The sequence below is a fragment of the Corvus hawaiiensis genome, chromosome 2 (assembly GCF_020740725.1).
Source record: "Corvus hawaiiensis isolate bCorHaw1 chromosome 2, bCorHaw1.pri.cur, whole genome shotgun sequence".
Lineage (NCBI taxonomy): Eukaryota > Metazoa > Chordata > Aves > Passeriformes > Corvidae > Corvus > Corvus hawaiiensis.
Genome location: NC_063214.1, coordinates 109,923,242 through 109,945,218, shown reverse-complemented (window position 1 = coordinate 109,945,218; position 21,977 = coordinate 109,923,242). Strand labels below are relative to the sequence as shown.

The window sequence follows — 21,977 nt, the reverse complement described above, 5'->3', positions numbered from 1 at the left end:
TCCTATGTCTGGGACCTCTTCAACAATCACAGCCAGCCCCTGGTGGGAGGAGTAGAGAGTGGTTTCTTCCAGCCTTTCAGGCCAGGCACAGCAGTTTTTGAAAAAATTGAGTTCCCTCTGGATGTTAAGGATGGTATAATCTTCTTGTCAGTTCTCTTCTCTTTTTTCTCTATGGCCTGCATTGTGTACACCATGCTTAGAAACAAAACACTACTTAGTGTGGTGCAACGTCTGCTTGAGGAGGAGGTAAAAAGGAGCAAAGCAGCAAATACCATGTCTACACAGACTGTCACACAGAAAGGAGCCAAAAGCAAAGCAACCGCATCCATTTCTACGCAGACCGTCACAGAGGAGAAAGGAGCCAAAAGCAAAGCAACCGCATCCATTTCTACGCAGACCGTCACAGAGGAGAAAGGAACCAAGAGCAAAGCAACCGCATCCATCTCTACGCAGACTGACACAGAGGAGAAAGGAACCAAACAAAAAGCAACAGTGTCCATCTCTACACAGACTGTCACAGAGGAGAAAGGAACCAAATGTAAAACAACAGCGTCCATGTCTACGCAGACTGACTCAGAGGAGAAAGGAACCAAAAGCACTGTCAGTGTCCCCATGCAAACCATCACTGAACCAGAACAGCCTAAACCAATTGCAGTTGCCCCCGTGCAGAAGAAGAAATCAAAAAGCAAATCAGTCCGCATAGTGACTGACGAGGATGCAGCAGGACCTTCGCACCCAGCAGAAGAGGCAGAGCCAGAGATCATCACTCGGTCGCTATCCCTGGGTGAGCTGCGAGACCTGCGGAGGGAATTCACCCGCCAGACGAACGAGTCTATCCTGACCTGGCTGCTCCGCATCTGGGACGCTGCAGCCAATGACACCATTCTGGACGGAAGTGAGGCCAGGCAACTGGGATCTCTGTCCCGGGATGTGGTCATTGACCAGGGGATCGGGAGAACCCAAGAAACCCTCAGCCTCTGGCGGCGACTGCTTACAAGTGTAAGGGACAGGTACCTTTGTAAAGAAGACCTCCAGGTGCACCAAGGAAAATGGAGCACAATGGAACAAGGTATCCGGTGCCTGAGGGAATTGGCTGTGCTGGAGATCATTTTCTCAGAAGATGAGAGATTTCCTAAGAGCCCAGATGGTGTCCAGTGCACGTCACAGATGTGGTTGAGGTTCGCACGCCTTGGACCAGAGATATACTCCCGTTACCTGGCAACGCTGCAATGGAGGGAAGGCGAGGACAGGGTGGGCGTCTTGGTGAACAAACTGAGGATTTACGAGGACACCGTCACAGCCCCGTTTCGCACCCATGTCTCATCCGTGGAAACAAGTCTTTCGGCTGAGCAAGTCCGGAGCTTGATTGAAGAAGGCCATCAGAAACTGAAAAAGGAACTTAAGGAAGAGATTTACCACATCCCACCAGAACCAACAAGAGTCTCTGCCATTAGGAGCCGGCGACCCCCAACCAGGGAGAGAGGATACACCCCACGAGGTAACCTCTGGTTTTTCCTTCAGGAACATGGAGAAGACATGAGTAAGTGGGATGGAAAACCCACCTCCTCCTTAGCAGCTCGGGTACGTGAACTAAAAAGAGGGACAACTACCACAAGAAGCGCATCTAGAGTCAACATTGCTCCGGTCTCTCGCACACAGAACTCCAGACGGTACCGGAATGATAATATGACCGATCCTCTTGAAGGGACCTCAGGAACGTATTCACCGGAAGGGAGCAACATGCAACATGACCAGGAATAGAGGGGCCCTGCCTCTAGCCAGGTAGAGGAAAGGGAGAATCGGGTCTTTTGGACTGTGTGGGTCCGATGGCCTGGCACATCTGACCCACAAAGATACACGGCTTTGGTTGACACCGGTGCTCAATGTACTCTGATGCCATCAAGGTATGTGGGAGCAGAACCCATTTCTATTTCTGGGGTGACAGGAGGATCCCAGCAGCTGACTGTACTGGAAGCTGAAGTGAGTTTAACTGGGAACGAGTGGCAGAAACACCCCATCGTGACTGGCCCGGAGGCCCCGTGCATTCTCGGCATAGACTATCTCAGAAATGGATATTTCAAGGACCCAAAAGGACATCGTTGGGCTTTTGGGATAGCTGCTGTGGAGACAGAAGATATCAGACAACTGAGTACATTGCCTGGCCTCTCAGATGACCCCTCTGCCGTGGGACTGCTAAGAGTTGCAGAACAACAGGTGCCAATCGCCACAGCAACAGTGCACCGCCGGCAATACCGCACCGACAGAGACTCTGTGGTTCCCATCCATGAGATGATTCGCAAACCGGAGAGCCAAGGAGTGGTCAGCAAGGCCCATTCACCTTTCAACAGCCCTATATGGTCAGTGCGTAAGTCCAGTGGAGAATGGAGGCTGACGGTGGACTACCGTGGCCTGAATGAGGTCATGCCACCATTGAGCGCCGCTGTGCCGGACATGTTGGAACTTCAGTACGAGCTGGAGTCCAAAGCAGCGAAGTGGTACGCCACTACTGACATTGCCAATGCCTTCTTCTCCATTCCTTTGGCAGCAGAATGCAGGCCCCAGTTTGCCTTCACCTGGAAGGGTGTGCAATACACCTGGAACCAACTGCCCCAGGGGTGGAAGCACAGTCCCACCATTTGCCACGGACTGATCCAGACTGCATTGGAAAAGGGTGAGGCTCCAGAACATCTGCAATACATCGATGACATCATCGTGTGGGGAAACACAGCAAAGGAAGTGTTTGAGAAAGGAGAGAAAATCATCCAGATTCTCCTGGAAGCTGGCTTTGCCATCAAAAGGAGCAAAGTCAAGGGACCTGCCCAAGAGATCCAGTTCCTGGGAGTAAAGTGGCAAGATGGACGACGTCAGATTCCCACTGAGGTCATCAATAAGATCACAGCAATGTCTCCGCCGACCAACAAGAAGGAAACACAAGCTTTCCTAGGCGCCATAGGTTTCTGGAGGATGCACATTCCCGAGTACAGCCAGATCGTGAGCCCTCTCTACCTGGTTACCCGCAAGAAGAATGATTTCCACTGGGGCCCTGAACAGCAGCAAGCCTTTGTCCAGATCAAGCAGGAAATCGCTCATGCGGTAGCCCTTGGCCCAGTCAGGACAGGACCAGAGGTGAAGAATGTGCTCTACTCTGCAGCCGGGAACAATGGTCTGTCCTGGAGCCTCTGGCAGAAAGTGCCTGGTGAGACTCGGGGCCGACCACTGGGATTCTGGAGCCGAAGCTACAGAGGGTCTGAAGCCAACTACACTCCCACAGAGAAGGAAATCTTGGCAGCCTATGAAGGAGTCCAAGCTGCCTCAGAGGTAATTGGCACTGAAGCACAGTTGCTTCTGGCACCCCGACTACCGGTGCTGGGTTGGATGTTCAAGGGAAAGGTTCCTTCCACGCATCATGCCACCGACACCACATGGAGCAAGTGGATCGCCCTCATCACACAGCGTGCCCGTATTGGAAACCCGAATCGCCCTGGGATTTTAGAAATTATAACAAACTGGCCTGAAGGTGAGACTTTTGGATTATCCTCTGAAGAAGAGGAAGAGCAAGTGACTCGTGCTGAGGAAGCCCCACCATATAATGAGCTACCGGAGACTGAAAGACGTTATGCCCTCTTCACTGATGGTTCCTGCCGAATTGTAGGCGCTAATCGAAAGTGGAAAGCTGCAGTATAGAGCCCCACACAACGAGTTGCACAAGCTACCAAGGGACAAGGTGGATCGAGTCAGGTTGCAGAGCTTAAAGCCGTCCAGCTGGCTTTGGATATTGCTGAACGAGAGAAGTGGCCGAGGCTCTATCTCTACACCGACTCATGGATGGTAGCTAATGCTCTGTGGGGATGGCTGGATCGCTGGAGAAAGGCCAACTGGCAGCGCAGAGGGAAACCCATCTGGGCCGCTGAGATTTGGCAGGACATCGCCGCCCGAGTAGAGAAGCTGACCGTGAAGGTTTGACACGTGGATGCGCACGTACCCAAGAGTCGGGCTAATGAAGAACATCGCAACAACGAGCAGGTGGACCGAGCTGCCAAGGTGAAAGTATCACAGGTGGATCTGGACTGGCAGCACAAGGGAGAATTATTCCTAGCTCGTTGGGCCCATGATGCCTCTGGTCATCAGGGGAGAGATGCAACATACCGATGGGCCCGTGACCGAGGGGGTGGACCTTTCCATGGACAGCATCTCACAGGTCATCCACAGTTGTGAGACCTGTGCTGCAATCAAACAGGCCAAGCGGGTGAAGCCTCTGTGGTATGGTGGACGATGGTCAAAGTACAGGTATGGTGAAGCCTGGCAAGTTGACTACATCACCCTTCCCCAAACCCGCCAAGGCAAGCACTACGTGTTGACCATGGTTGAAGCAACCACTGGATGGCTGGAGACCTACCCTGTGCCTCATGCTACAGCCCGGAACACCATCCTGGGCCTGGAAAAGCAAGTCCTGTGGAGACATGGCACCCCTGACAAGATCGAGTCAGACAACGGGACTCATTTTAAGAACAGCCTCATCAACACCTGGGCCAGAGAACACGGTATCGAATGGATATATCATATTCCTTATCATGCACCAGCTGCTGGAAAAGTTGAACGCTGCAATGGACTACTTAAAACTACCCTAAAGGCACTTGGTGGGGGGACCTTCAAAAATTGGGAAGTGAACTTAGCAAAGGCCACCTGGATAGTCAATACCCGAGGGTCCATCAATCGAGCTGGTCCTGCCGAGTCTGAACCCTTGCACACAGTGGATGGAGATAGAGTCCCTGTGGTACACCTGAGAGGTATTTTAGGAAAGACTGTTTGGATTAGTCCCACCTCAGGCAAAGGCAAACCCATCCGTGGGATTGTCTTTGCTCAAGGACCTGGTTGCACTTGGTGGGTAATGCAGAAAGATGGGGAAACCCGTTGTGTACCACAAGGAGACCTAATCTTAGGTGAGAACGGTGTGTAGATTTCACTGTGTGTATATATATATATATATATATATATATATATATATATATATATGTGTGTGTGTGTGTTTTAGAGTTTAAGAAGGTATTGATTTGGGATAATGTAGATGGTAATAGAATAAGGGGTGGATAATGTCCTGAGTTGCAGTGTATTCTATTACCATCCCCATCAGCTGTTGAAATCAGGTGGGGCAGTGTTTCCTTGCCTCCTCCCCCCAGGCTATCTTTCTGTTGTTAATTGCCCATCATTGTCCTGCCGCCTGACTCAGAGATAACTCCCTCCGGACTATCTTCTGTTAATGAGCCTAATCAACACTTTGCCTCATGACTCATTACCCCATTGTGAGATGCTCCACCCAGAGGGAGGAACCAAGCATCCCATCGTGGATATAAGCTGAGGCTGAACACCAGAGACACCGGCTTCCCACTGGATTCCAGAGGACAGGAGCTACACAGCCACCACTGGACTTCCTGAGGAAGAGCAGACTGTTTTACTACAGGATCACTGCTTCAGAGGACTGCAGCCACCATTTCTACCAGACTGCTACCACCACCCTGCCTAACAGGGTGTCAGGTTGTACCTTGACTCTGTCAGTTTGACAGTGTTTTCTTTTACCTTTTTTCCCCTTTTCTTTAATTTCCATTAAATTGTTATTCTGACTTGGTGTCTCCCACTGGTTTGTTTTCAAACTAGTACACCCAAGAGGAAGAAACTGATCACTTCATATTTTGTCAGTATGAAACCCACAAAGAGAAAGCAGTGCAATTTTGCACAGGGAAACAAGCAAAAAGTGGGAACTCTGAAGCAAGTCAGAGTTAGCAAAAACACAGCACAGACTGCATAAAGTTATACAATAATAGCTACTTTGACAGAAAAGAGACAATGAAAAGCAAGGTATTTATGAAGGAACTAATCCTCAAGTTATTACTACTGAACGCATAGCTAGCACAAAAACTGAAATAAATGTCAAGTGTCACCAGAGGTTTAAAAAAAGAAACCGTTTAATAAATGTTCTACCACCTTCAATCTTCTGAACAATCTTACCTGTCTGGGGTCATCAGTCACCCTATACAGAAGTCACATAGAAAAACTTATTCGTAGCCGCCGCTCTGCCACTTTCAAATCTTCAGCTCAAAACTAACACCAAAGAGAGACTGCAATGCCAATGTCGAGACTCTTTCACTTAAGAACAAGTCAGTGTAATGGACTGACAACAGTCTTCAACAGTCTTCAACACCGCAAAAATAAGAAAATACATCAGTAAAACAAAAATCTAAGCAGCAATCTTCTGGACTTTACATCGAAGCAAGGTCAGTGAAGAATATTCTATGGACAACCTTCAATGTCAGCCTTATGCATGACAGACACAGGGTTTGTAAAAATACAGTGGGAATGGTACCTGTACAAACACTGCTGCATTTGGAATGGTCACTGTTCACGAGAGTCAATGTTGGTGGATTTGCTTATGCAGTGAAATATGATACACCTGAAGAATGATGTGACTGCCACTGCACAAGTTTAAGTTGAAAATATAAGTAGACTTATTTAAACAAGAGTAACACATTAAAATTTCAGAAAAAGCTCACCCAGAATACAACATTTAATATTAAATCAATTTTTCCAGATATGAAAAAGTGTTACATGTTTCCACCAAAAATGAGTCATGCCAATTATTCAACTAGACAGGTATCAGAGGGAGAAAAAAATTTAAGAAAAACATGTTAATAAAACATGACCCAGAACCTTTGAGGTAGCACAGGTCACAAAAGCAGACTTGAAATGCATTAGAACTTCTAAATGTAATGCCATCAGAAGGGAAAAGATTAAAAGTGGAATGTTTCAGGGTTATACATCAATGTTATCACTGGTGGATCTTCCATTCAGAGGAAACTCAGGAAACAGAGTTCTACTCTCAGTTTTCTCTACTACTCTCTTTTCTCCTCTCTGGATTCAACTCTTCTCTAACATTTACTCATCTCTTCTCTTTCTTACTTTTACCTTTTACTCCACAGTGCTAAGAAACGGAAAACAAATTAGACAACTCTTGCAAAGCTGCACTTAAACCAAACTTTTGTTCTGGGTCCTGCAACAAGAGGCATAAACAATGCAGAGGCTTTTCACACACATGCAGCAGGCCCTGATCCAGTTCTGGCAAATTCTACAAACTGACAGAGCAATACTGTACTGTCCAAGATCCACTTTACAAAAGGATTCATTCCATACAGAAGGCTCCACACAAACCTCCATTTTGCTGCAGAAGAGGGCAGAAATGCAGCATGAGATCATAAACTCTGGTTCCAGTGTTCTCAGTTCAGCTGCCAGATTCCCACATTCATGAATACCTGTTTGAGAACAGACTCCAGCAACAGTCCTTCACAATGATGATCAAAGTCACCTAGCTCACAAACCTAATACAGTTGTCACATCCCCAGGTTGTCACTGGACTGCCAAGGTCACATCATAAAAGCATCAGTAATTTCTGAATATTGACACTCGTCTGTCAGAGGAGGCAGGAAAAGAAGAGACAAAGTGCTCTTTTCAGTCTTTTCACTGCAGGCAGAGGTCTAGTTCTCTCCAATAACTACGTATCGAACACCAGAGACAGACACTGTACTACTTTAAGACTCAAAGTCCCACCTGTTGTCTACCAGAGACAAGGGACTTTATCCAGAATTCCATAAAAACAAGATCAGAAACTACTACTGTTGCTTTTAGATAGGGCAAAACAAAGGAAGAAACACAGGAAAACAGGAGTGATCAACCACATATACTGTCTTCTCTTGAGCTTCCAGAATGTTTCATAGCTCCTGTATAGGCAAACAAAACAAAGTGAAGCAGAAGGATGAAGAAATCTTCAAAAGAATATGCAAAAATATCAGTGCATCAGAGCAGACTGAGCAAAAGCTAAAACTAATAACTTGCTGCTGAACGTAGGAAAGCAGAACTTAAGAACAGTTGAATTTCAACAATGTTTGCACAGTCCCAAGAAATGTGACTACAAAACAAAACTCAGCAAAACAAGCCCAAGTCCAAAATCATTCCTATTCCCCAATGGGAATGATTATATTTTCAGCATACTCTTTAGATATTTATCTCACCAAGCACTAAAAATACCAATCCCAGAAAAAGTATACAGGGTTTGTTTGCTTGGTACCAGACAGGGCTTTGTAAACCCCAATGAAGATGATGAAGCAAGTGGAAAAAGCACACACAATTTAACAGGAGATGTTGACTCTTGTTGACTCTCACTCCCTACCACAAACTGCATCCTAGAAACCTGTATTTTGAAACTGGACCTGCCACGCTGTGCTACAGAATAGCAACCACAGCCTGCACAGCTGTTCCGACATAGGTAGCCTGCAGACGGAGGATCTGAAATTTAAGAATCCAAACCACACTTCCTCAGGTATTCAGCCTCTTTTTAGACACATCAGGACTAAGCTTCAGCCCAAGTTCCATTACTGCTCTCTAAGGCTAATTCCACCAACCCTTGCAATTGTTTCATGGAAGTGTCCTGTTTTATGGGCATGCTTCACTTGGCACATATGATTGGCACGTTAAGAGACTGGTTCTATGTCAGTAAGGAAACCAGAGAAATTCTGAAGTTTCAAAAAATGAAACGCGAAGATTTAAAAACAAAAAATATTTTTTACATATTACTGAACTATAATAAACATATCACTTTTATGAAGTCAATTAAGTTGTGTCAAACAACTACTGCCAGAAAACCAGCCTAAAGCCAGAGGAACTGAAGTCTGCAAGTAATCTTTCCCAAATATTTGTTTATCTTCTTCAGCCCAATTCCCATGACTAGTTGGGCCTTTTCAGCCTAAGGGAAAGCACACTGATAGGGGTGCTTGAGTCTTCTCAATCTACATGGTTTATGTTCACAGATGAGAACTCAGTTGTTACCACTGTATGGCCATTGATTTGCACTCTGTGCCATTCCACTGCTAAGTGCAATCCAAACTAGGGAGCTCATGTTATTTACCCTTCCAGTTAAAACTTTCCAACAGTCACGTGTCACAGCATATGGATAAAACAAGGGCTGAAGTACTGAAACAGTTGAGCTTAATAAACCATTTCCAATTTATGCAATTCAACTAACGACACATTCAAGCTTTGACTGGCAGGGCAACTGCAATGCTCACTTTCTGCTCTAAAGGAAAATTTCAGTACAGCATTCATCAGGAGAATACATTAGCCTATACCCTGTTATCTGAATGACCAGACCAAATCTCATTCATAATCAAGGTCTAGACTTTTGAACTTAAGAAGTTAAAAAATAAATACAACTACTCTTGAATTTATATACAGAAAAACATACTTATCTCCACTTATTTCCAAAACCCCTAAGAGTGAGCTGGTTTATATCTTATGTGTATTAATTACTATGTCCATGTTAAGGAATACCACTGGCATCGAGAAAAAGTCATTTCATGTTTTCATATAAATGCAGGTAAAGAAAAAATGTCAGCTAGCTGTCCTTAGCACAGCAGGACAGCTCAACATGGAGTGAATCATTACATTTACTATCACATTAGCTATACACTAATTTAATAATAAATAATAATAACAACAATATATGACTTGTGAACTCCAGTAAGCCTGTTTCAAGTAAATGGTGCTCTGAATGAAACTGACTGTGCTGGAAAGCAGCTTAACTTACTGCTGAACAGGAACAACAGGAGGAATTAACAGATGCACAATAAACTGCAATCATTGATTTTAACTCCTAAAGCCACAGCCTTCCTGCCACAGAAAAGACCCAAGTGAAGACACGTCTGTCCCTCTCAAGAGGAATGGATTATCAGAAAACCACTTGTCAAAGCTGTAAACCAGCACCATGTACTGTTAAACAGAACAACCCAAATTAAAATAAAAGCGTGAATTTTTAACATAAGCTTCCCTCATCTAAAACTAATGTTTAGCTGCTTACCACTCACTTCTAACGAAATAATTTTTTGAGTATTTTAATGCATTTGCTAAGAGACAACACAGTAACCAAAAGTACCTATAAAGTTTAACGCAGAGGCACTCAACCAATTACCCACAGGCTGTATTATTTTTAGACATATAGACCCAAGGCTGTCTTTCCTTTGAGCAATTTGGGAGTAGACTGAAAGTCAGGTGAATCATTTTAGCACAAAGCTTTGTCTTGCTGTATCATAGGCACTCCCCACAGAAAATGACAGGCAAAGAGCCAAAACATTCTCAGGAGAAACCATGGCCCTGATCAGGTTCTTGATCTTAGAACTATCTCTGCAAACCAGACTCCTTCCCTAGCCAGGCACAAGGGGCTTCTAAAACAGACAAAACCAAAACAACGTGTCTCTTCAGACTGTATCAGCTCCTCTTCCACCAGCACTCCTGAGCCCTAAGCAGGGAGCAGCCAGTCAGAGCAGGTCAGAGGTGCACAGCAGCCCTGGCCTCCACTGCCAAGGGGCTCTGCGGCTTTCAAACAGGAGATCCTGGACAAAACAAATCTCACGTTTTGCTCTGGTGAGACTCAAAATTTTAAAACAAATCTAAAACTTGGTTTTTTAGATGTAGATGAGGCTTAAAGCACCGAACCAAAGAAACCTTATTCTCCTTTTGTTGCTCTGATCAGTTTCTGTTACAATAAACTGACCAGAAAAGACTGAGTTTTGCTTCTTGGGTCTTATAATCACCTTTTCCTCCCATAAGAGGTAAAAATCTGTTTCACATTGAAGATTATAATTAGATGTTCCAAATTTTTAACACTCTCCCTAAGCTCTCACAACTTTGACAACAACTTCCTTCCTAACCTTTATGAAAAACTTCCATAATTCTCTCTAACCATTCCAGAAAAATACAAGTCCCTGCTTTATCCTTTAGTTCCTGTAAACCTGCCAAAGGAAAAGCTATTCCAAATCCCCAGCATAAATAAAATTAACGTTCATGAGCAAAGACACACACAGTTAAAACCAATTACATAAAAATACTGCCAATACCACATGCTCCAGTTTCCCTTTAGTCTCACCGAAGTGAAACGCATTAGACTGTTAAACATCTTGTTTCAAAACACTTTTGATAATTAACAAACCACATTACAAAAAAGATTAGAGGATTCCTCTATGTCATTGCTAGTTATCAGTCAGAAGGTATTTTTGCAGTCTATAAAAATCTTGCAGAAAAGCATAAACAAGGACTAAAACAAACAAGTAGCAGTTAAAATGTAGATTATTTTTAGCAAAAAAATTCTGCTTGTCGATTCACAGTCTTAAACCTAATTCTGAAAAACACCAACTGTAATTTGCACAAGCCTACTATTTTAATGAATTAAGTCAGTGAAAGTATTTATAATACTGTGTCACTTTTTTTATATTGACTACAAACTAACAGAAAATAATTTAAACAGAACAAAGAAATGTAAGAGAACGTCACATTTACATAGAAAGGTTTAAAGGAAACAGGAGCCAATAAAATAGCCCCTTATAACACAAAAAGCATCAGAAAAAGGAGAACTATGCCTCAAGAGTCACAGTTCAGTGCTCTAATTCATCCTTTCAACCTAACATTTCCAAAAAGAAAAATTACATTTAACTGACTCCAGAAAAACACAAAAAAACAAATGTACTTTTTAAAGGGTAAGTAGTAGCCTCTAAAATACTTCAGCAGTTCTGAGAAAAAGGTGGCTTTTAAAAAAGGCCATTATATTAAGCATAGCTGGCAACAAGAAAAGCTGTTCTAATATAGTAACTGTGGAATTAGATAAAACAATCCCTAAATCTATGCCTATGGTGGATGATGATGATGGATTATATTGATGGATTATTATGATGGCTTATACTGATTTGAGTTATGGAGGACTGGAGACATACCATTCACTCTTCACAACACAGGCCTGTGAAGATCAATGACTGCTAGTGCAACATACGTATTAATTGTTCTTCATAAACATTTGTACTGAGCTGGCTGCTGGAGCCAGTTCTCCTCACAGTGCCCCAGAGGGCGCTGTGCCTTGGAGCTGTAACTCGAAGCGCTGGTGACACAGCCGTGTTTGGGCTATGGCTGAACAGGCCTTGCATAGCATGAGGGGTTTCTCTCTCCTGCACTCAGTCCCTATCCCAGCAAGTAGGATTGGGGGTGGGTAACAGGCTGGATGGGGACAGAGCCAGGAGAGCTGACCTGAGCTGGACAAAGGGCTGTTCTATATGACATGATGCCATGCCCAGCAGTAACAAACTGGCTGGCTTTGTCACCCAAGATGTCCATCACACAGTGTCTGGCTGAGCACAGCTCTGCTCCTAGGGGTGGTGAGTGACTGCCCGTGCATCACTTGTTTCTCTTCCTCTTTGCTTTACTTCTTAAATTGTCTTGTTCTTAATCCATAAGTTCTCTCATTTCTGCCCTCCCTATTCTCTCCCCACGCCAGTGAGGGGTGGAAAGAGGGGAGCAAGCACCCAGCTACTGGATGGGGTCAACCTACCATAACACTGAACAGCTATGATACAACAACCTCACCTTGAAGTTAGTTCATTATTTTGTAATTGAGGGGGTTTTTGTTTGTTTGTTTTTAATTAAGAATGTCACATGGAGCTGTGCCAAAACTTCATAAAAAGCCAGATACAGCACCTACTGCTACTGCCTTAGCACACACCAAATTAACTTGGAAATCTGACCAGGCCAACACAATCTTTTGTCTCTTTACTACCTTATTATCTCTTGGTGCTTATCTATGTATTACTTCATTATCAGCTCCATCACTTTTTCAGTTACTTCAGTCAACCTGACTTAATCTCCTCCTCTTCCTCTCCCCTGAAAGACAAACAGTGTTTTTTCCCACTTCCACAATACTGGGGCCATCCATTATTTCCATGAAACCCGTAAGCACCAGCTGTGCTGCACCAGGCCGCACACATTTGCAGAAGAAAGTGTTCAGCTACTCACAACACACAGAACCGATTTACTTCTGCTGGAACCCACTAGGCCAAGAGGATCTAGACATATTGCAGCTGATCTAAAATTTGGGCCAGGGGAGAGTTGTGATTTCCTTTATGTTTCTGGATACAATTCATCTTTTTCTGAAGACCAAAGCAAAGATGAATTCAACAGTCTTTATCATTATGTACTTACTTTCATCAAGTAAATGTTTCACTTCTGCATTCTCCCCAATTACTTTAAACTTTCTCAACATCTTTTTATCTGCTTTTCTATCCCATGACTTCTCACCTTCGCTGTTATTTGTACTGCAACCTAAGACAGATGTCCTTGCTTCCAGCTTTCATATGATGTTTTTTAATCAACAGTATTTCTGGACTTCGTAACACTGCTCTACTGCTCTCCTATCTTTTGTCTGCATCAGAATTGCTCTTTCTCAAACTGACACATCATCTTATACTCCTCCTTATATCTTAGGAGAGACCCTACCAACATGTTTTCTCAGCTTGTAGAAGTTATGCTATTTTAAAATCACTGGCTGTCAGTTCTTCCATTCCAGAGAAGGAATGCTATCAAATTCATGTCCATTTTAATCAAAGTTTAATCTCAGATTTTCAGGTGTCTCCTTATTAGTTTTAATCTACTCTAAAGCAGGCATTTCAACAATTTCTACCAGTTGCTAGAAGAAAAACATATCCCATTCATTCTTAGATCTTCAAGAGCTACAAATCCTATCTTTTTGTCCTTCCAGAAAGAAGCTTCCCAAGCCCTCAATTTCTATCAGGCAGCATTCTCCATTGCTTCTGCTTCTTGCTAAAAAGAAATAAACAAACCCACTGGCATTGTTTACTGCTTCATGCAGATGAGGAGTTCTTGTCCTCTCTCTATCACCCAAGACATTCAGCTGTATGCTTACATGCCATACCAGCTTCAGGAAATAAAAAAAAGCTCAAGCATGCAGACATGCACATGTGCAGGGAAACATCATCTCCCCTTCCCAGCATCCCAAGACAGACGACTGCACAGCTCCTCTGATCAGCCCACAGACAAATGGAATACAGATTGAGAAATTTTTGGCTGTTTTGGGAAACCAAACTCAAGCAATTCCATCAGCTGAAGGATGCTCACTTGTAAACTACTAGGCCATGCTTACAGACAAGAGTGGCCAGCCAAACCACCTACTGAAGGCAGAATTTTCAGTGCTTAGGCTTTACGAGGAAGAAAAAAAAAATACCTTGATGATCCAGTTTGATCATCTACAGCAATTTATGGAATTTGTACTGTAACTATACTAGAATACTGAATTCAGAATATATATAAAATCTCAATTACACTCAGAAATTAAGTATTCCTTTATTGAATAAACAGCCTGTAAAAGTGACTGATACAGATAATTCTGTATACGAAATGCACCACAGTCTAGTATTACACAATACTCCCACACACAAATATCTCTATCATATCACAGTTTAGTAGCGACTGCTGAACAAAGTTACCTAACCACAATGACTCTTCCAGACCTTCAAAACAATCAATATTAGGCCTTATAAAACCCTTCAATATTATATATAGTATTGGAACACCACTGCCTGCCAGCAGCTGGCAGTTGTAAATAGGAACAGGTTATAAATAACAGTTGCATCAAAAAGGCTTCCAGCTTACTTGCTGTGCTACAGCCCCTTCAAAGAAAACCCTTCTTAATGTTATGAAATGCAAACTTTATCCATGCCCAGATCTAGGGAACGAAGGACTGAACATGGAAAGGTGATAACCACAAAAGAATTCAAGAACAAAAGCAGGCAGACAATCCAGCTTGCACATCCAGCTGTCACTGTGACCAAAGGGTAGCCTTTCAAGGTAAAAACTAAACAGCAGTGAAACAATCTTATTCCAACGTTCCACAAAACTCCTAAAGAGATGCTATTTAAAGCTCTAAAAGACATATCTGAAGAACAATACTGAAAATTCTGGAAAAGCCACAGAAGTTAATTCCATGGTATTTTCATAAGGCTTGAAATAGCTCATTTAATGTATTTATCTTTACAAAATCAAGAAAGATACTCCACCACACTGTACATATACCACACAGTGAAAATATTCCAGGCATCAAAGGATCCCAACCTACCAACAAAAGCTCTAACAAAACTGCTGTATGGAAGCTGAAGCCAGTCAGATGAAAATGAAAGACAGTAATGCCTGACTAGCATTAATCTTCCTGATCCCACTCAGAGGTCAGCATTCCAATGGTTAACATTTGGGCTAAGAGGACTTTTTTTTTTTTTTTGAAGATGTATTTAAATCAAGCGTAAGGTTTTAAGGACCATACACAAAGAGCAGTAGAAAAAGCACAGCTGAAAGCAATAAATAGCAGGTAATCATTTAATATCTTTTAGCCCTGAACTTTTTAAGTGCTGTACATGCACAGTCTCTCCACTAATGTTCTATTAAAAAAAACCAAACAATTAAAATCTTCCAGTATCTTTTTGTGTACAAAAATCTTCCAACAGCCATCTTCCATAAGAAGATTAGTAATTATATTTGGAGGCATAAGGCAGGTTTTGATCTCTACTTTCCTACCTCCACATGTTGTTGTTGTTCAAATTGTATCTGCCAGCTACCTCTCCAGTGGCAGGCTGTCAGCTCAGATCCATGCCTCTACCAAGAAAGCGACATGAAGCATTAACACTCTTGCAAAACCCCAATCTCACTCATCCTGCTCATACAACTGGCAGCCACCAACAGCAATGCCGATACCTGGTTTGCTCTTTATATCCCTTTGGAAGGGGCCTACATGTTGCCCCAAGACAGGTAAATTTAATAGGTACCACATAAATGAAACAATTTCATGTCAAAAACTGTATTTAAAAAATGAGAAGGATCTATTGATCATATTTTCCTCCAGATATGCCCCAGGGCACAACAGTTCCATGCACTCATTGTGATTATCTGCTGCATGCTCAGCTGTTCTCAGTACAGTAGAATTACTAAATTACAACCTTTGTGATATTTTTCAATGCCACTAACTGCAGCAGTCACCACAAATATTTTGATTATAACCTACAAAATCAGGATCTCCTAAGTCACATTCCACAACAAGAATTCACTGTGATTCACTATCTTCTGTCTTAAGCACAAGCACAGCTTTTTTATCCAAACCCATTAGTAACTCTGTGGTACATGTACACTAATATATGATATGTTCAAAGAGCTAACAAAAAACCAAGTGTAACCCCATAGGAACAAAATTCATCCAAAGCATTTCATTTGAAACATGAAACAAAAAGGGCTAGGTACAGCTGGCCAAGAGAGCTTCAGTAGTAAACAAGCCCCAAAAGCAGATGGTTCGTGTTTCTGACAAAACACACCTCAGACTCATCGGTCTCAGACACTTGGTCAGCTGGGCACCAGCAATGAGAGGATTACATGAGTACAGTATCCTGGCACGCGTTCACAAGACAGCACTAGCACAGCTTCAAATGACTCTTTCATGCATAATCGAAGGATTACACCATTTACACTTCACTCATGTCTTCATTTGTGCTTAATTATATGTAACCTTTGCAGTACAACCATTCATTTGACAAAACATTTGTCAGTAACTTTACTGACAGCTGAGGTACCCCGACGATGTGAGCAAGCAGCTGTGTGGAGCTTGCCAGCTGGGGCAGGGTTCAGCACTAGTGCAGCCCTCCAGGGCTGGCTCACACCAAGGACAGGCTGCAGTGCAGGCACCAGGAGCTCACGTCTCTGGGTGACTTTTTTAAATACCAGGACACTCTCAGAAAAGCAACTCTACTTTCCTCAAACAGACAGGTTATTACTTCCCCAGGCAAGGGATTGGCCAACTGGTTACCCACGTGTGTGATTGCTCGTTAAGAGTATTGGGTATTTTGGATTAACCTGTCACTCTCTAAGGCCCACCCTACATGCTGAATCGAATCTAAATTGAGATGCTCTATCAATATGAATCTCCAGAATGGGCTTTTTTTTTTTTTCTCAAACAGTCTAGCCCCCAAAATGTACAAAGATCCATGGACCTAAATGTTAGATGACATCTCTACTTCCAAGTTCATTTCAGAGAAGATATTTTAGTAATTAATTTAGTCTCGGTCATAAAGGAACACCTGCACTTAGAAATCGACCAAAACAACTTTCAGAGGAGCTACACAAGTTTGGAACTACACAACTGAATCCAACTGGTAAGTTTTGTATTTTTTTCCAGAGCAGAATAATTATTGAGGCCTGGATAAACCTGGAGCGACATGCTAGCATTAAACAAGGTCAAAATTTGTTTATATTGAAACACACTTACAGAAGGTCACTCTTTTGCGAAGGAACAAGATTGCACAAGAATCTTGGGAAATACACTTCGTAAAAAAAGAAACTGCCTGAACAGAATTCAGGAGCATGCAAACAGAAAATGTACACACAGAAAAAAGTAAAAAAGCTGCACAGTGTGAGCACTCAGACTTTCTTACACAGAGGTCCCAAGCCCACGGCACAGTAACCTCTGACACACTCACGGCAGCTACAAAGACAGCTGCAAGCTCAACAGAACATGGACACAAACAGGACTCAGCTACAAAAACCAAGCGAGTGTCACTGCTTTAACTACTGCCTTCTGGTTTGCTTCACAGGTTCTTAATACTAGCAAGCTACCTTAAACAGACAAACTGTCTCTTATAGTGGTTTAAATAGCTGAATTAAGCAGAGAAAGTTTTAAAATAAACATCATTAATTTATATCACTGGAAAGGAACAGAGACTACAGCCTCACTATGCACACAACTATGTTCCATACAACCCACACTGTTAGCCAGTAAGTAAAAAAGCCCAAGCTGTACCTCAACACACATTGCCACCAACTATCTCTGAAGAGACTCTTCAGCTCACAAGAAATACGAAGTTTCTCCCCCCCAGCTCACCACAGTTTTACAAATTTCTAAGTCAACTTAGTCTAAATCAGTATCACCAATACAAAAAAAAAGACATAAGGGACACACTGCAGTTTCATTATTGTCAGAAATTAAGTCAAAAAACTTTCTTCACATAAATCCGAATCACAGTAAGTGCAAATTCCATATGAGAAATACACATCAGACAACAAAACCAGACTGCCATGAGAGAGTTATTCACACATTTCCTTTGGGCTTACTCTTCTTCAACATTTGTTGAAAATTCAGTCATGTTTTTGTAAAACAAGCACTACATTCATGTAGCTCAATTAAAAATACTGTTTCTTTTGAAGCGAGACAGTAAGTAGCCTCTATAAGCTGACCACAAAACAGTGTCTTCTTCCCATCAAACATTCTTACAAATGAACAAACACAACTGAACTGCACCTTGAGTATCGTGCTCCTTTATGTCTGGCATATTTGCTCTCTTGACTACTTGTATCCTGTGCCACCAGGAAATTCTTTTTTGGCTAATTCAGATATAAGTAACACAGTTCCCCGACATGGTGCAAGTTGTCCAGGCTTTCCACACCTCAAGTGGGAAAACTTTTGCATTATTACTTACATTTTGATATTGATTTTTCCTCTAGGCCTCTGAAGACTCTGAACTTGAAATTACCCAAAGCTGTAAACATTTAGGATCAGATCAGTTAAGTAACTACATTGGGTTTAATGTATTTGCTTAAACTGCTGTAATTTTCCTACTTGAGTTTTCCCAAGTAAATACAGGCACTAAAGAGTAAGTAAGTGGAGATGTTAAGTGGCCCGTAAGACTTATTAAGATCAAGGTGATAGGTTTAACAAGGTTGATACAACATAAAACTACTAATTTTAGAAACTCCTGGTGACCTTCCAAGACTAAACCATAGACATTTTTTTCTTCAGAGGTTTGAAATGTCAATGACAAGATAGCTTCCCGTCAGCCTTAAGACATGAAGAGCCTTAAATACACAGCCACACACACATAAGAGTCCAATGACACATCCAGTGACAACTGGAGCACATCTAAAGAATAGGGCTGGCCAGGCCATAACGTCCTGTTCTCACTCTGTTCATTTCCAGTGACATAAGCCAGGCTTAGAATTGTGTAATAAAACTACCACTTTCTGCAGAATCACAAGACACTTTTCTAACTATAAAGTAATACAGACACTACAATGTTAAAACAAACACAGCATTATGAAAAGGCTCCCGCAGAAGAGATGTCCAAAGGCAAACAGTCATGCAGGACAACACAGAACTGCAGAAGTCCTTACCAAAAAGCAAAGTTTTGTCAGAACATCCAAGGCATTAATGCAAATCCTGAAATCTTTACACCTCTCTAATCACAACTGAAAAGACTCACAAAAACCAGTATTTCCCCAGCAACAAATTACAAACCCATTTCAAACAGGCAATGGTGACACAATTTGTTTAGTGCCAAGGCTAAAATAAAGATATTCTAAGTATTAGGCCATTGCTCTTGCCAGTACAGAAAGATACAGCCTAAGAATCACCAATACTAAAGAAGAAGCCCAGCAGCACAGGAAGGGGTGGGAAGAGATAACAAACTCAGGTGAGTGGAGACCAGAGAAAGAAAGCACAGCTTCTAGTCAGGTTCTCCTTTAAGTGAACACAAGGGAGTTTGGGGTTTTTTTTAATGGTACAAAACCCTGTTTCATTGAAACACTATATCAAGCCCATTACTGGCTTTCTGTAGTTACAGCATTCTTTCACAAATACCACTGCCATAATTGTTCAATTGTATCCACTTTTAATCACTTTGTGGCTGAAATCTAGCTCATTTTTGTCCTTTTGTACCTTTACTGTAAGAGTATAATGAAGGAACACTCTGTTAAGCTTCATGGTGTTACACATGGCCTCTACATTTACTCTACCAGCAATATTTATGTGATAATAAAATCTCAACAACTCGTGTCAGAGAGAGTCAAAGAGTCAAATAACCTCCGATACAAATATGGGTTTATCGTTATCTAGATGGAAGTAGGTTTTTTAACAGCAACACAAAGCCACTCCTGGATTTCATTTCAGGGCTTCTGAAAAGAAAAATGCTATTTATCATCAGCAACACTTCCTGAAGTGCTCCTGAATTTCGCACAAACAGGTCTCCTATACAAGTGCGGTTAAGAGTTCATGTCCGAGCTTTAAGTAAGCCGATCTCTGCACGGCAGATTTAAATCTTCACGCTCAACACCATTAACTTACTCTCTCCTTTACTCGCTAAGCTCACAAAACGTCAGGTCAGGAACCCTTATTTTGATCCCCATCCCCACGGTACCCGTGACAGGGGATAACGCAAGAGGGGCAAGCCCGCCCCTCCTGGCCCCTCGGCGAGGCGAGCAGCGGCTGTTTGCTGGCCACCGGCTACCGACAGCGCGCACGGCCGGGTGTCAGCGCGGGCCCCGGGCCTGCGGGGCCGCCGGGCCGGGCCCTGGCCGCGCTCCCGATGCGGGCCGAGGAGCCGCGGCCGAGCAGCCGGGGCCTGCGCGCCAGCCGCCGCCGCCGCCGCCGCTCCCCGGGAAAGCCGCAGCGACCCCCACACCCCGCGGCCCCGGCACTCACCGAAGTCGAGGAACTGCTTGATGGAGAGGGGCGAGGGGGAGAAGCGCGAGTAGTACTCGATCTGCTTGGGGATGGGGCTCTTGAGCAGCGCCCCGCACAGCCGCATGGCGCGGCCCGCCCGGCTCCGCTGCGCTCCCGCCGGCAGCGGCTCCTGCCCGGGCGCGGCCGCTCCGCGCCGCCCGTCGCGCTCCGCGGCCCGGCCCGGCCCGGCGGGAGGGGCGAGCGCCGCGCCCGCTCCGCGCACGCGCACGTCGGCGCGGGGGGGGCGGGGCGGGCGAGTGCGGGCCGCGGGAGCGGAGCGGGATCGTGTGGAGAGTGCCGGGTGCCTCAGCCGGTCCTTGGAGTCGCAATCACTGGCTCAGTTAGCTTGGAAAAGACCTCTTGGATCATCGAGTCCGGCCTATGACCGAACACCACCGTGGCAACTACACTATGGCATTGAGTGCCACGTCCAGTCCTTCCTTAAACACATCCAAGACGGTGACTCCACCACCTCCTTCTGTTGTCCACAAAAATCGGATTCATCACCTGTTGTGTGACAAGCCAATAATTACACGCTCAAGGCAGACATTAATTACTCTACTTCAGAGTTGTACAAGCCTGGGTGCTCCGTGGCATTCCATGAATCAGGCACACCAACTATCAAAACTTTTTACTAACTATAGATTTTAGCTAACAAAAGAATTAGTGGTCATTGGCTACAAGTTACATAGTTCTCTTATTAATCAGTATTATTATCGTCTATTGGTTAATGATTCTCTCGCCTGTCACACTACTTAGCCCTCATGCTCAGTCTCTCTTCTGCTGGCACAGTGAGTTTCCTGGGTCTGTGGTCAGTGAGTCAGTGGTCCCGATCTCCTCCTGCCAGAATTACCTCTTACCCAGCTGGAGCTGATTTCAGCACAGTTGCTGAGTTGGCTTTATTAGTTTCTTCTTAATGTTGGGAGTTCTGCCAGATGTCCTTGTGGTCTGTAAATTCTGTGTTCTTTGTGCCAACTATCAGTGGGCATCCTTCTCCCCAAGGTTTGTTAACCTCCCTCTACATCTGAAATCATTGCAGCATGTCAAGCCCTAAACCATAACAAGGCAATTCTACCAACAAGTTATTTGTCTTTCTGACACCTGGACATCGCTTGCTAGCTGCTGTTTCACAGATTAAATCTCCCTTTTGTTGATTAATCTTGAAAGTATACAAAGATCAAGCATCACAGAGCATCCTTTCTTGAGCAAATTTTACATATTCCACGTTTTGCAACACCTTGGCAGTCCATTCCGTTATCTAATCAGCCCTTCTGTGAAGAAATTCCTCCTGATGTCCAACCTAACCCTTCCCTGGCATCGTTTAAGACTATGTTCTTGTGTCCTGTCACTGGTTGCCTGGGAGAAGAGCCTGACCCCCACCTGGCTATTCCCTCTGTTCATGTTTCAGATGGACCAGTTAGTATGTCTCAGCTGGTCCATAAGATGGTGCCTGCACAACCGGCTTCCGCCAAAAATTCAGCCCTCAGGTATCCAGCAGGTTGTACAGTGGGTATGAGGCTGGCAGAACAAAGGTCACCACATGCAATAATACTTGAAATTTCCTGAAAAAGTCCCA

The 21,977-nt window shown here is 43.7% G+C and overlaps 1 protein-coding gene across 2 annotated transcripts in view; it reads right to left on the bottom strand.

The window, feature by feature from the left end:
- The window catches only part of PDK3 (pyruvate dehydrogenase kinase 3), a 61,769-nt gene extending 41,215 nt beyond the window's left edge, over window positions 1–20,554 (bottom strand). The window contains exon 1 of one of the 2 annotated variants that reach the window (XM_048288331.1): window positions 20,381–20,554. In XM_048288331.1, coding sequence (XP_048144288.1) covers window positions 20,381–20,486 — 106 coding nt within the window. In that variant the 5' untranslated portion in view covers window positions 20,487–20,554. The remainder of the gene's footprint in view (window positions 1–20,380) is intronic. The other variant, XM_048288322.1, reaches the window with a different exon arrangement.
- Window positions 20,555–21,977: the final 1,423 nt, after the last annotated feature.